Genomic DNA, 16186 nt, shown 5'->3' with positions numbered 1-16186 from the left:
AACTAGAGGAAGGTGAGTATATCGCCCAGCAAACGATATTGGACCATAAATATCAAAACACACGTCAATCTGAATTAGATTTATTTTTAACATTCACATAATTACAACTGACTTACAATCGCTCTGAAAGTTTAATAGCACTTGATACAACCTATTAAAAATGCGAGTATTTGAGTATATTAAACCAGAAAATAAAAAACCTCTCTACAAAGGTGTTTGTCTCATGTTTACTCTGAAAAAGAGTCACTTGGGCTACAAAAGATAATCTTAATCGGATAGAAGCTCCCGATATGTGTAGTGGATCCATTTATCTTCGATACCCTTTACGAGTTTGGTTCCAGCTAGTAAATTCCACCACAATCTCGAACGTTTTGTTAGAGAGACCTAAGCATCAATACAAGGGACTTAAAAATAAACATTAGTCTTAAAGGTAAACTTAATTTATTAAGAATATAAAATGCAACAAAAGGACATATTTACAAAATAAACGATTATTGTGTACAAAAATAACCCATCTCTTATGAACTAGATACAAAAATATAATAGTGTACACTTAGCCTTACAATTACAAATAAAATATACACATAGCTTTATATTTATGAACACAAAACTTTGTAGTTTTTACTAAATTCTATGATAGTAATTTGAGGAATAACTTTTGGCTGACAATGGCCGTTGTAATAATATAAGGTTGGTTAAATATACATAATCTACATTTAAGTAAACATAACTGTCGTTGTCAAGTGGCTGAACTGTAGTAAGCTTTAACTAAACTACGATAGTAAAAACTGGTAGTTGGTCAAATCACTGATAAACAATTCACAGAATAATCTAGGTATCTTAAAAGCTTTAGCTACCTGTAGCGCGATTTTCTACAATCGGTACTGTCGAGTATCGAGAGTTTGACATTTTAAATGTCCCGCCAAAATAGTTCCTACGACTCCCGCTAGAGGCGCTGATCAGATATTCGTGCAAAATTTCTTGATAGCTAGCCGGTTGTCGGTAGTCTGTAGTCGATAGTGGTAGATAATCGAGCTACTGATCTTGAATATTTTAAAACATTGTTCAACTATATTAAGTTTCAAACTTTTGCGAGTACAGCAATAAGCATACAAAAGTATTGAATCTGTAGTTAACTTTCAACAATGAAACACGACTAGAATGAAATAGGGACGATGATATCATAAAAAATATGTTGTTTACATAAATTGAACACCTGTAGTGACATATCTCTTAACAAAATATATAAGTAAGTAATATAAGGTCAATATTTATTTACCTACAGACAATGAGTCAACAGGAAGACTGATAAAACAAATACTAAATAATTAATAAACTGTATAAACTCGGCTTAGTTTTGTCACTTACAATACAGTGTTTTCACTGACCGATATTAAGGCTTGCTACACACATATTAGGGTCGGCAATATTTATCAAACAACAAAACCTACTCAAAATCAAAATCAAATCATTTATTCATTTAGGTCAAATATTGACACTTATGATAGTCGTTACAATTACTGAATCTACCACTAGCTCGGAAAGGGGTTAGAGCCTTATGAGAAGAGCTAGCAAGGGACTCACGGCCACTCTTTTCAATCGCCAAAAGTTTTACAATGTGGTTGATACAATAATTGATCATGCGAGGAGCTGCCAACAATCAGCGATATAGACTAAACGTCAATTAAGGGAAATTAAAACAGCTAGGTGATTTATTAGTCTCTGATCATACCGTATGTTGGGAGCACCTACTAGCATGTGATAATAAGAATATGGGCACATTGTTTGTGATATAGAAGAAAAAAAGAATCGACTCCCTTGTTCGACTTATGCTGCTTGAATTCATCTAGACATATTGGGTTTTACCGCCCGGCTCGTATATGCCATATGTGTGTAGCAAGCTTTAGTCAATCACGGCCGTGATTGATTGCAGGACGAGTTATTTAACTAGTCCAAGTTCACACCTAGTTTATTAAGCAGTAATATAAGAGTATTGAGATGTCATTTCGGTTTCCGATTGCCTTTTACCGTCAAATATAGAGAAAACATTAGTTAAATATCCCAAATAACATTTGATAGATTAATTTAAGATACAATGAACCTTGGTTGATCATATTTCAATAAACTACTATGAAGTGATGATAGCAATTTTATAGCGAGTTACAACCGATTCAAACCAGTGGAGGTGTGGCGAAGATATTGAGAATTAATCAAGTTAAAATAAACCTTAACTCCTGTGACATGTGGTTCAAGACAGCTTAACGACGTATCGCCCTGTACTCGATCTTTGACCTCCGTTATAATCCACATGCCATAGAAGTTTAATTTAAATGAAATGTCACCCTCTTCGGGGGGGAATTTACCAAAGTCCTCTCTTAGTGCTCTTCTACACTTCCTTAGGAATCATCACGCCAAATGTTACCTTTCTACGCTCTGTATTTTCGGCTGTTCATTGTCCATCACTCAGTAACGTAAGAGTTTTATATATTGGGTCGGGGAAAAAGTCTTTTCGCATCATAGTATGTATGAACTTGTCATAAAATCTCTTTGGCTTCAAGAATCACAAATGAGAACACGTTTCATTAGGTTTCTTTATATATACCCAAATATCAAGCTTTTTGTGTAGAGAAAATATTTTATTACAAGTTCATACATACTATAATGCGAAAAGACTTTTTCCCCTACTTAATAATATATATTGATTTATATATTCATATATTCTCAGGTGTCTCCGTATCTTCGCCGCGGCTCTTCTTTGCTTTGGCTATAATAAACTTACTTCCTTTCGTTGCTCTAGCGTCGAGTAGGCACCACAGAATGGTCTGCATAAATCTTTAACGTATAGAACATGAGTGAGCGTATATAATTTAAGCTAAGCTAAGTCAGAGTTGTTCTGTCGGCTAGGGTCTGTCCGGCGGGTCTAGTGTCGCGCAGTGGCAGTTACATGAACTCACTGGACACTCGGTGTGTTCCCTGTTGAGGCAAAAAAATATAGATTTATAACTATTTATTATATTAATATAAAATGAATATTCAATTGATATTTTGAGAAGTGTTTTAACAACTAATAGCATTTTTTCGGTTTTAAAGTGACTGTTTTACAGTCTCAGTGGGTTACGGTTACGAAAAAAAATCTTTTATTTAGGAGAAATAATCGCTTTTGTGATACAATATGAGAGCGTATTACAATACAACAATAATAGGAGTTTAAAATAGAAAAACATGTCACGGGTAGCGTGGCCGAGCGGTCTAAGGCGCTGGTTTAAGGCACCAGTCTCTTCGGAGGCGTGGGTTCGAATCCCACCGCTGCCAGATGTGTTTTTGGTTATTTCGGTATTGTTTCGTAGCAGGAAACAAACATAATAGAATTACAGGAAAGTATTTTGCAGTTAAATAAAAGAAAATATATTAAATATCGCGCATTTACAGATTGCTGCAATGCAAACTTCTTTTTAGCCCGTCTTTTTCTTTTCGGGACCGTGCAGTTAAGTTCAAGCCTGCGGGATGGATTCAATTTTCTCTCATTATGAGACGTGACCCGTGCCCAGCAGCTTATAGCTTACTACAAAGAATACTGTGAGAAAGCTTCCTACAATAGTACAATTATTAAATGTAGGTAAAAGTAGTAGTATAGTACAAACTTGAACCAGTTGATGAGATGTTGCGCGTGTCCCCCGTGCCGGCACGCCACGCACCAGCTGAACCAGCCGCCGAACGTGGCGCCGGCCGCCGCGCCCGCGCCCGCCGCGCCCGTGCCCAGGTGCAGCGAGCACACGCCGCAGCGCGCCAGCGGCTTGCGGCAGTGTGGGCAGGACGAAATTTGCTGGCAACACATATTGTTACTTAATGGCCAGGCTGAACAAAAGAAGCTCTGTACTCAACAAGTAAATGGTAGTAATATTCAGTCTGTTTGCTAAGGCCACTGTGGCCCGAATTGAAATATCAAGTAAATAACGTAAAATGCACATTATATAGAAAAAAATGCATATCATTTTAGAAAATAAACGTGCCACGCGAATGCTTTAAAGTTTTAGATATAAAAAATCTAATAAAAAAAAATATCTCAGCTAATTTTCGGCAATATTGGCCTGTTTCACTAAACAAATGCAATTTTTATTGACTGAACGTTATGAAATTATATTAGGGAGATACTCATGTTCATCAAACAAAGATTTGTTCCGGGTAGGATTCGAACCCACCACACGTAGCGCTACGGTTATTGCGGCGAGGTTATCACTTTAACCACTGCGCCAAACGTGCCGTTAGGTTCAAAAGTTGATATCAAGAAGTCCTTCATACCTTCATCTTAGCAGCAGGTGGAGGTAGCCTGGCGAAGGCAACTCGAGGTCTGTTGTGTGAGGGGGGCGCGGCCACGGACTTGCCGCAGTACGTGCACGCCACACACACGTGGCGCGGCACGCCCCCGCCGCCCCCCGTGCCCCCCGCGCCCCACTCGCCGCCCCCCTCCCCCGCACACACCCACGTGTCCAGCGCACAGCGAGCCCACCACAGTTGCCAGCTGTCTAGGATTGTTCGGTAACTGTGGGTAGATAAATATAAGATTTTGTTAAAATGGTCTAAAATTTACAGCTTGTTAGAGCCTATTTAGAGCCATTTCCATACACACAAATTTCATTACAAACTGGCATAGACCGGAAGCGACGCTTATTCGTATTTTTTTTTGCAAAGAGTAGGCTGCCATTAAAGTCTTTAACAATAACTTACCAACATATCAACAAAAACGGCTTAGGCCAAAAAATAATAGTACTGCTTCCATGCAAAAATTCATCGTAATAGGTTCAGTTAATGAAAGCATAACAGACGGACAGATTGAAAGGCTGGGTGACATCAATACTATGCCTGCAAGAACTGATATTACACCGTATGTATGTTTTTAAAGTCATACAACTTGAACGAATGCCAAGTGCAACAAACTAAGTTGTCTTAAATTAGCTCGTGACTCAAACTGATGCAAGTATACATGGCAGATGGTCACGGGTAGCGTGGCCGAGCGGTCTAAGGCGCTGGTTTAAGGCACCAGTCTCTTCGGAGGCGTGGGTTCGAATCCCACCGCTGCCAGATGTACTTTTTACATAATGATATATTTCTTACTGAATAATATTATAGCTTAATACTACTGTTTTGCTTTGTTGATTAATTAAAAATTGCAAACGAAAAATGGTTATTAATAGCATTATGGAGATAACTAGTTCAAAAGAACATTTATAATGATATTATATTACTTTGACATAAGTATCTACTTCGAATCCAAAAAAGAAACCAGTGTATAATAGTCCTATACAGTTTACTTTTTATTTGCCCATTATAATTAACTTGACTACTATGACTTATTTAGAACAATTGTATAAGAAAAACTATTGGCAAAGAAAAATACTTTCTTTTAGTAAAAAACACATCTGGCAGCGGTGGGATTCGAACCCACGCCTCCGAAGAGACTGGTGCCTTAAACCAGCGCCTTAGACCGCTCGGCCACGCTACCCTACATTTATCGAGTTAAATCTTATCATCTCACTACATTTTCAATGCCAATGTAATGTTTTGAATACAAACTTTCACATAAAAACTTGAAAAACATATAAAATGAACTCACAGGCCACCAAAATTATTTAAAGAAATCTGAATAATGATAAGACATGTTATTATACGTAAAATGTAGAGAGATGACACTGTCCTAAAACATTAGTTCCAAACGGATTATAGACTGATGGAATATATTAAACAAGAATAGTAATCAAGACTGAAAATCTTTTATTTATAAGCATGCATCTTTGTAAGTCAAACGATTTTAAACTCGCGACTTGTACGAAAATTAAAGGTTAGGATCACGAGCTGACTGACGGACTGGCAGAGTTTAAATTATAATATTAAATACCATGCAATATGGTCGTCTACTTTAGCTACTGTTCATGTTACCTGTCAAGCCAGTTGAGCACGCGATGTTCCTTGAGCAGGTCGGCGGTGAAGCAGCGCGCCGCCAGCAGCGCCACGGACTGCACGTCGCCCGTGTGCTCCACCCAGCGCTGCAGCAGGGAGATGCCTTCCGGACTGGCACCTGAACCAAGATAAAAGTTGTAATGGCAACGACTTATAGTCAGAAAGTTAATATCTATACCACAATTAGAAGGGAGGAGGTAGGTCCGTTATTAAAACTTGCATGGTTAATATGATGAACCTGTGATGAAATGTTGCATGGAAATGCTTAAAGAATACGAGATCAACCTGGCGCTTCAAATTATTTTTCATCAACTTTACTCAAATTTAAATATTAAGGTCGTAGACAGTTGCACTCTCCGCTCGAGCAATTAATATAGAATGCGTTAAGCAGCCCTTGATGAGGACATTTTATAGACAGGTTGCAGTTTAGTAATTCGGAGGTATTTCTTTCAATATTAAGTCTTAGTCTCAATTGTTATTAATACGTAACAAAAGTTAGTTACGTTCATCAAGTTATTCAATCTTCGAGTGTCAACAACTTTAACACTAGGGTGACCACTAATCATACGATATAACACAGAAGCACGTACCAGTGAGCAGTATCCCGGAGAGGTCCCCCGCCTCGATGAGCTGGTCGCACGTCTGTCGGATGTAGTCGTGCAGCTTGGCGTCCGACAGGAAGATGCACGCGAACGCCACGCGGTCCTCCAGACGCATCTCCGTCTCGCTCTTATACACGGAAATAGAAAGAGAAATAACAGGTTATAAGAGCAGAAATATAGATTATGGAATTTCCTTTGTTGTGTTATGTTAGTTTAAGTTTAAGTTTTTTTATATGATGTAGGTATGTAGTCTTAAAGTGGATATTACGCCACTATAAAGGTACAAGAACTTAGATTTTTATAAGGTTTGATGGTATTTTATGATAACATATATGCAATAGTTTCTGCAATATAAAATAATTTCTTATAATATTATACGGTTACTTACCAGTACAGCAGACAGGTCAGGATAGTGTGCGGGCGGCTGGTGGTGCGTGGGGTGAGCGGGTGCAGACGCGGCCAGGAAGCGCAGCAGAGCGCGCAGGTAGGGGTCGGGCAGAGCCGCGTGCGCGTGCGCGTGCGCCTCCCGCCACAGGCGCTCGTCACTCAGGCTGCGGGGAGATAGTGATAGTTATATTTCATTTTGGGTCTGTAATTTTTTATTTAGTTTAGCAGAGTGTCTTACTGCTGGTCAAAGGCTTTCCCGCTTACAGTCCTTTTTTTTATTATGTTTTAGGCTCCTTGGCGCGCGCCAGCACGTCGAGCGCGGCTGAAGTAAAGAGTGTGTATGTCATGTACCCAGCGAGCGCCAGTGCGGCGACCCTGAGCGCGGGCTCCTTGGCGCGCGCCAGCACGTCGAGCGCGGCTGAAGTAAAGAGTGTGTATGTCATGTACCCAGCGAGCGCCAGTGCGGCGACCCTGAGCGCGGGCTCCTTGGCGCGCGCCAGCACGTCGAGCGCGGCTGAAGTAAAGAGTGTGTATGTCATGTACCCAGCGAGCGCCAGTGCGGCGACCCTGAGCGCGGGCTCCTTGGCGCGCGCCAGCACGTCGAGCGCGGCTGAAGTAAAGAGTGTGTATGTCATGTACCCAGCGAGCGCCAGTGCGGCGACCCTGAGCGCGGGCTCCTTGGCGCGCGCCAGCACGTCGAGCGCGGCTGAAGTAAAGAGTGTGTATGTCATGTACCCAGCGAGCGCCAGTGCGGCGACCCTGAGCGCGGGCTCCTTGGCGCGCGCCAGCACGTCGAGCGCGGCTGAAGTAAAGAGTGTGTATGTCATGTACCCAGCGAGCGCCAGTGCGGCGACCCTGAGCGCGGGCTCCTTGGCGCGCGCCAGCACGTCGAGCGCGGCTGAAGTAAAGAGTGTGTATGTCATGTACCCAGCGAGCGCCAGTGCGGCGACCCTGAGCGCGGGCTCCTTGGCGCGCGCCAGCACGTCGAGCGCGGCTGAAGTAAAGAGTGTGTATGTCATGTACCCAGCGAGCGCCAGTGCGGCGACCCTGAGCGCGGGCTCCTTGGCGCGCGCCAGCACGTCGAGCGCGGCTGAAGTAAAGAGTGTGTATGTCATGTACCCAGCGAGCGCCAGTGCGGCGACCCTGAGCGCGGGCTCCTTGGCGCGCGCCAGCACGTCGAGCGCGGCTGAAGTAAAGAGTGTGTATGTCATGTACCCAGCGAGCGCCAGTGCGGCGACCCTGAGCGCGGGCTCCTTGGCGCGCGCCAGCACGTCGAGCGCGGCTGAAGTAAAGAGTGTGTATGTCATGTACCCAGCGAGCGCCAGTGCGGCGACCCTGAGCGCGGGCTCCTTGGCGCGCGCCAGCACGTCGAGCGCGGCTGAAGTAAAGAGTGTGTATGTCATGTACCCAGCGAGCGCCAGTGCGGCGACCCTGAGCGCGGGCTCCTTGGCGCGCGCCAGCACGTCGAGCGCGGCTGAAGTAAAGAGTGTGTATGTCATGTACCCAGCGAGCGCCAGTGCGGCGACCCTGAGCGCGGGCTCCTTGGCGCGCGCCAGCACGTCGAGCGCGGCTGAAGTAAAGAGTGTGTATGTCATGTACCCAGCGAGCGCCAGTGCGGCGACCCTGAGCGCGGGCTCCTTGGCGCGCGCCAGCACGTCGAGCGCGGCTGAAGTAAAGAGTGTGTATGTCATGTACCCAGCGAGCGCCAGTGCGGCGACCCTGAGCGCGGGCTCCTTGGCGCGCGCCAGCACGTCGAGCGCGGCTGAAGTAAAGAGTGTGTATGTCATGTACCCAGCGAGCGCCAGTGCGGCGACCCTGAGCGCGGGCTCCTTGGCGCGCGCCAGCACGTCGAGCGCGGCTGAAGTAAAGAGTGTGTATGTCATGTACCCAGCGAGCGCCAGTGCGGCGACCCTGAGCGCGGGCTCCTTGGCGCGCGCCAGCACGTCGAGCGCGGCGCGCACGCGCAGCTGGAAGGCGGCCAGTGCTGCAGCACGACACGGGGTCCCCTCGGCCTCGGCCCGCTCGACCCCGGCCAGCGCGTTCTCCCAGCCCCAGCCCCAGCCGCACAGCTGCAGCGCGCGGGTGCGCTCCGCACTCCTAACACACACATACAGGAGAAATTCAGAAAACAAATAACCGTCATCTGCGTTATGCAGACCAGTAAAAATACATTGATTGAAGTAAATTAATCCCTGCATTCACTTAAAACACATCTTAAAAGCTATTAAAAAAATACAGGGGGTCCGAAAACTCAACGATAATCTGAGACGGGAAGAAAGGCCAAGTTATACCAGTTCTGGGCAAAATAAAAAAAATCTATGTCACTTAGTTCAGCAATAATAGACATTTTTAAAAAAAGCTGAAATTTCACAGCCTTGGTCGCATTTTTAAGTTCTGTGATCACCAATTTCACAATTTCGATGTGTTTTTTTTAATTTCGTGATCTTAATTAAATATGCTATTAATCGTAAAACAAATTAATGCACAAAAAAATGTTAATTCAATAAAAAAAGTTAAGTTTTAGTGAGTCATGGTTCAGAAAAATATCGTTACTTAACTTTGACGCTCCATATTGAAAAAAAAAAGTACTAAACTACCCTTGGCAAGTTATTTCAGAAGATAGCGCATTTAATCGAGATTTCAAAATGGTGCAACACTTGCCACTTTTCTAGCCATTAAAAAAAATATTTTTATTTGAACGAAGTGTATCGTCGCAGATGGATCGGACGCAGTGGTTAAATTTTATGGCACGAATACAGGCTCTGCAACGCCTTACAAAAGACTTTGCACCAGTCAAGCAAAATTCCTTGCATTTATTTCCTCTGACGCTGTGTCAATTTTCTGGCGAAGTTCTGATGATTTTGTATTGATTTCTAATAGATTTTTTCTTTTATGCATTCCCAGTAAAAAATATCTACTGGATTTAGATCGGGGGAACGAGGAGGCCATAAAATTGAACCACTGCGTCCGATTCATCTGCGACGATACACTTCGTTCAAATAAAAATAAGTGCTCATTCACGTTGACTCGCGGGCGCGGTGGCGGGCGCGGTCGCGAAATATCAAACATATGGCGATGTACCGAAGTGTTCACGTACAAACCGTTCGCGCGGTCTAAGTCGCGGGCGAGCTAGCGGCGTCGCGCGCGGCCCGCGTGGCGCGCTCGCGCCAATATCAAACAAGTGAAGATGTTCGTGTGTGTTCACGTCGAACTAGCGGTGGCGGGCGCGATCCACTCGCGACGTCAAGTAAGATCAACCAGTTTGAGCCAGTTTGAGCCAAACGCCCGCCTGGCGGCCAACGTGAACACAAATCGTCACGTCCCCGCGCTCGCGACCGCCACCGCGCCCGCGAGTTCCAACGTGAACAAGCACTAACATTTTTAATGGCAAGAAAAGTGGCAAGTGTTGCACCTTTTTGAAGTTTCGATTAAATGCGCCATCTTCTGAAATAACTTGCCAAGGGTAGTTTAGTACTTTTTTTTTCAATATGAAGCGTCAAAGTTAACTAACGATATTTTTCTGAACCATGACTCACTAAAACTTAACTTTTTTTATTGAATTAACAATTTTTTGTGCATTAATTTGTTTTACAATTAATAGCATATTTAATTAAGATCACGAAATTAAAAAAAAATACATCGAAATTGTGAAATTGGTGATCACAGGGCTAAAAAATGCGACCAAGGCTGTGAAATTTCAGCTTTTTTTAAAAATGTCTATTATTGCTGAACTAAGTGACATAGATTTTTTTTTTCCCAGAACTGGTATAACTTGGCCTTTCTTCTGGTTTCAGATTATCGTTGAGTTTTCGGACACCCTATATATGTACTACTTTTGATAGACTTTTAAATTTCCTTTTAAAACCACTTAAAAACATCATCAAGTCCGAATGTCTACTTCTTAAGTGCTTGTTCACGTTGGAACTCGCGGGCGCGGTGGCGGTCGCGAGCGCGGGGACGTGGCGATTTGTGTTCACGTTGGCCGCCAGGCGGGTGTTTGGCTCAAACTGGCTCAAACTGGTTCAACATACTTGACGTCGCGAGTGGATCGCGCCCGCCACCGCTAGTTCGACGTGAACACACACGAACATCTTCACTTGTTTGATATTGGCGCGAGCGCGCCACGCGGGCCGCGCGCGACGCCGCTAGCTCGCCCGCGACTTAGACCGCGCGAACGGTTTGTACGTGAACACTTCGGTACATCGCCATATGTTTGATATTTCGCGACCGCGCCCGCCACCGCGCCCGCGAGTCAACGTGAATGAGCACTAAGAGACTGATGTAAATAATCAACATTATTTTTCACATACATTCTCCAAATATATACATGTATACATTCTCCAAAATACAATTAAATTTATTTTTCAATACACTACTACAAAACATAAATCAAACAAAAGTGCAATATAAACTAATTTATACAAGCTCTCACCTGTAGATAGTAACTCGTCGGTTGGGCAAGTCAGGTAACAACGACGGTACAATCTCGGAGCGGTATCCGCCGTCGCCCGCTGAACGTAACACCGTGCGTACACCCGGGTGTTTCCACGGACTGTTGCGTATACAACCTACACACGACACAATATTTTAAACGCTAATCATTAACAAGAAACAAACAATAATTTATAACAATTTCGTAACAAAGTAGATTTAAAAGCAATAAGATTGAACACTAAATATGTTACGTGAACTAAAATATTATTTTTCTGACTTCTACTTTAAACACTTTTGGCGAACTCATAAACAACGTTAAAACCAAGTAATCATTAACCAAACAAAAGAGACAATTTCAATATAAAATAAATAAATTTCAGTAGATAAAATAAAACAACCCGATATTCACTGTGAAAAAAAAAATACATGTGAGTATAAAATCTTACCATCTTCAACAAGTGATTTGCTTAGTGCTAAGAAGTGCCACAGTGCACTTAGAGACTCATCGTCCGCTAAGTCTGCGTTTTGCCATAAGTCTGGCTGCAAAACACAAATATAAACACAATATTAAAAGAAGGAAATTATGTGCCCATTCGCTACACATCTCATAAGAACAAAAATACGATAGATAATGTAATTTTTTTTATAAAATAACAAAGACCTTTTCCAAGTCCACGCAAACGAACTTGGACAATATGAAAGTATTCAGTTATTTTATAGTTACCTTAAGTCCATAGTCAGTCTGCGCCCTCCTCTTCATGACATAGGAGATGTCCTTGATGGCGGCGTAGAAGTCGTCCCGCATCATGCGCAGGGCTCCGCTGCCGCCCGTCCACAGCAGCGTGCCTCCGCCCCCCCACGCCACCGTCACGCGCTCGCACACCGTGTAGTCCACTAACGTGCCTGCAGGCAAATAGGTCTTACAATGTTTTGCCTTCGGGTCCACCCGCTTAGATAAGTATCTTACATACCTAGTGAGAGACCTAACCTTAACAAAACGGTTACTATTTGAACAGTTGTATCATCAGAAATATTAGGTCGGGGAAAAAGTCTTTTCGCATTATAGTATGTATGAACTTGTAATAAAATCTTTTCTCTACGCAAAAAAAGCTAGATAATAGATATATCTCACGAGCTCACTGAAAGAAACCTAATGAACCGTCTACTCATTTGTGATTCTTGAAGCCAAAGAGATTTTATTACAAGTTCATACATACTATAACCCCCCCATATATTCCCCGACCTAATATGTTAAAATTTTTGTCCAATTGTGAACGAATTAGCATAAAAGTTTCAAAGGCCTTGCATTTCTCCATGGGTACTCGAAAATGTCCGAAATCGGTATAACATGACTGTTAATTAGTTGCCATACCGTTAGCGCAGACACAGAGCAGGCGCGCCTCGTGGCGCGGGTGGCAGCTGAAGGTGAGCAGCGGCACGGGCGCCGGCGCCACGTCGCGCTCCAGCACGCTGGGCCCGCGCGAGTACTGCTCCTCGGGCTCCGCCTCCACCACCGGGCCCGCCGGCTGAGTACAACCACGGAAATACACATACATAATTACATACTATCAAACACAATGTTATGAATTATTGAATAATGAAAAACTGAACAGCATAAAAATTAAACAATATTTTTTTCGTTTCTATATCTATTTTGTTAGGCAATTTTGTCTGCCGAAAATACCTTAAAAAATGACGTTACTTAAAAAAAGTAAGAAATCATTCACAATCATAGTTGAAGTGAATGGACTCACCAAGTTGTCAGGCAAGTGTACTTTGTTTTCGCTGGCTTGTTGTATGTCGTGTACTCGCAACGTGGTCGAGTCGCGCTGTAGCGACAACAGAAGATTGCGTCTGACAACAATACACATACATTTATAGCAAGATGATTACGCTACACATTACAATTTAAAAATACCAAATAAGTCTGACCATTGCAAACGTGCGAACTACGTAATAATCAAAAGAATAGTAATGAGTCAATGTGTGAGTGCGAGCGAGAGAGTCAGATAAAATGTCATGACGTAGTTCGCACGTCTGTAATGGCCGTGCACGAGCACGCACACGCCCGTACCTGGTGGGGCACCACTGCAGGTGCGTGATGGGCTTGGGATGCTGCAGACTGAGCAGCGGGCGGGCCAGCGCGCGCACGTCCCACACGCAGGCCACGCCGTCCCCGCGCGACGCCAGCTGGAAGCCGCCGCACGGCTCCGCGCACACGCCGTAGCAGTAGCGCGTCGTCGTCGTGCTCACCGCCTTGTTCGACAAGTCTGACATACAACAATAACACAGTTAACTATAGTCAGAAGTCGCTCCATTCCGCATAGCGTTTTCACGTGTACTTTATCATTAATTCAGCCTGATCCGTCCAGTAGTTTGGACTGTGCATTGATAGATCACTATTGAGATTGGGTCTAAAAAATATTTGTTTGGTTTATCAACAACAACTAAATGACAGCTATAACTTTCCAAAGTATTACATTCTAAATAAACAATAACATGATGCTACTGATCTAGAGAACCTCAATGAACAACAAAACAGCATTAATTTTACTTACCTCTCAGGTCAAATATCTTGATATACTTCAAGTTCATGGAGGCGACAAGTGTCCTGGGCGCGAAGTTGGCCCACGTGACGCAGTGCGCTGTCTCCGACAGACCCATCTCCGCCACCGGCTTAGCGGGGTCGGGGGGAGGAGTGGCCGCTTCACCAGCTGAGATTAAACCAAGGAAAATTTTATAATTTAGTTGAAAGATACCAGACAACAGCTGTTTCAACTGAATTATAGTGTGGTAAGTTCAACACAGTCCAAGCTAAGCATAATTACCTTTTCAACTAAGATGGAGGCCTTAAGTCTACAATACTAATCAAATAACCAAATGCATGTTATCAATTTGCGTTGCTTCAAGAGTTGTTAAATAAATATTAATTAAAGCTATGGGCCAGAAACTGCAATTTTCTAACACAATTATGTAAATACAGCACTATTGTCTAATTTATATAAAATCTAAGGTAACATCATACCTCTAGCCTCATCACACAGCACAGATCCTCGGTACACATCCCACAGTAGAATGCAGTGGTCACTGCGGTGTTTCTCCATGGCCACCGCCAGCAAGTTTGTCTCCTGGTGGCTCCATGATACTGAGTTGCATAGCCTAGGATGACGGGGAGCTGGGGACAATAGAGGGGAAATAGGCTATTTATTGACCTCATGTTTGTCTGTGATTTCAAATAACCTGTTTTCTCAATTACATATAGTTTTTTACATTTAAAAGGGTGGTTTATGCCTTAATAACATCAATCACAACATAAATTTTTAAATGTTGTTGCATGTCTTTTTTCTCCTCCTAGATAAAATTTTAAATTTATCTCATAATTTTGAGATTTTCATACCCACCCTCCATTTAGATACGGGTAACTTTAGTAAAATGAAAGCAAAGTTATTAGAAAGAGTTGTTCAATAGCTAACTACAGTAAGGCGGTAATATTGAAAAAAGAACTTACAGAACTCCCTGCCGACCAGTCCAAGTGGATCATAAGTCTGTTTGAGGGTAGTAAGTGCTACTCGTCCTGTAGAGTATCCTAGTGCTAGCAATGGCTCTGGCTGCTCAGGTATAGCACTGATGTCTGCACAACGCACTCCGCTAGCACTTTGTGATGCGAGCACTGTGGCCCCTCTAGTTGATGATATTGGAGTAACTGGAATAAAGAGAATATTGAATCTTAAGAGTGATCTGAGATATTAAATTTATGATGTGTAAATATTAGAACAATATAGTATTGATGCTGTATTTATTAGGAAAATTGCCAATGTTTTAAGGCTTAAAAAGTATATAGGTAATCAGTTAATGAGTAAGCTATATCAAGTATATAAATAGGTATATTTTTTAAATGTATTTTGTATGCTTTATTTTGTCTATTTATTAGTGACATTAACAAACAGTCACAGCAATAAATTAGATAACAAACTCATTATACATTCATATTGTCAAGGTTCATTCAAACTTGATAACAATATGAACATAAATAATAATATGAAAACTGCTTTATCTCAGAAAAAAATACTCAGGGTTTGCTTCTAGTGGGAAATTATTGCAAGTATTTAGTCATGTGGCATATTATGTGCATTAATTATATACGTACAAGTAGTTTTCTTCTCTATTTCTTTGATCCGAGAAACTTCGTATAAGGTTATGTCTGGACCCCATATGATAAATTTATCGTGATGTACAGGCGACCAAAGGACATCTAATTTAACGCCCGACATGTTTATATTCTCGCCTTAAACCAATTAACTGCGAATTAATTGTTATTCATGATTGTTTTGCAAGTAAATACGCAACTCTCCACGAATGTTTTGACGTTTGACGAGTTTTGTTATTACACTAATAAAAACATCGTTTTTGTACGTTAACTGAAGATTCTAACTTGAATAAACGATAGCAATATCGAAACGCTTCTAAGAAATGATACATTTTTGAACGGATATTATTAATGTCACATGAGTTTGGTACTGCCAGCTTCTGGTTTAAAAATTCCTGAGTTTACAAATAAATTCTTAACTAATATTTTTATTTATAGCGAGTTTCTCATCTGCGATCACCAAATCCCTAGCTAAAATTATCATTATTATCGAAAACCAATATATACAAGTAAAACATTCTCAAATTCAATAATAATCCATATACAGATCAAAGCTTCCTTTTTAGTTTCTTTACAATACAAATATTGTGGTATTCCTATAACTATTGAAAGTCACACATTTTTTTTGGATTTCAATCGTTATATTAAATTATTCATTATT

At 42.2% G+C, this 16186-nt stretch overlaps 1 protein-coding gene and 3 non-coding genes across 4 annotated transcripts; 2 read left to right on the top strand and 2 right to left on the bottom strand.

Moving 5' to 3' along the window:
* Positions 1-64: 64 nt before the first annotated feature.
* mio (GATOR complex protein mio) lies at positions 65-15745 on the bottom strand. The gene is made up of 17 exons (XM_076121751.1): positions 15526-15745; positions 14887-15081; positions 14404-14553; positions 13937-14092; positions 13453-13648; positions 13133-13232; positions 12751-12904; positions 12103-12281; positions 11825-11918; positions 11377-11512; positions 8832-9041; positions 6946-7108; positions 6546-6684; positions 5935-6073; positions 4300-4540; positions 3642-3823; positions 65-2973 (listed from the first exon to the last, which is right to left on the bottom strand). The coding sequence occupies exons 1-17, from the start codon at positions 15647-15649 to the stop codon at positions 2901-2903; spliced, it is 2631 nt and encodes an 876-aa protein (XP_075977866.1). The 5' UTR covers positions 15650-15745; the 3' UTR covers positions 65-2900.
* TRNAL-AAG (transfer RNA leucine (anticodon AAG)) lies at positions 3231-3312 on the top strand. Its single transcript has one exon. It is a non-coding gene; the product is annotated as a tRNA-Leu (tRNA).
* On the top strand, positions 4998-5079 carry TRNAL-AAG (transfer RNA leucine (anticodon AAG)). Its single transcript has one exon. It is a non-coding gene; the product is annotated as a tRNA-Leu (tRNA).
* On the bottom strand, positions 5419-5500 carry TRNAL-AAG (transfer RNA leucine (anticodon AAG)). Its single transcript has one exon. It is a non-coding gene; the product is annotated as a tRNA-Leu (tRNA).
* Positions 15746-16186: the final 441 nt, after the last annotated feature.

This window comes from Anticarsia gemmatalis, chromosome 13, assembly GCF_050436995.1.
Source record: "Anticarsia gemmatalis isolate Benzon Research Colony breed Stoneville strain chromosome 13, ilAntGemm2 primary, whole genome shotgun sequence".
Classification (NCBI taxonomy): Eukaryota; Metazoa; Arthropoda; class Insecta; order Lepidoptera; family Erebidae; genus Anticarsia; species Anticarsia gemmatalis.
This window is presented reverse-complemented; position numbering and strand designations above follow the sequence as displayed.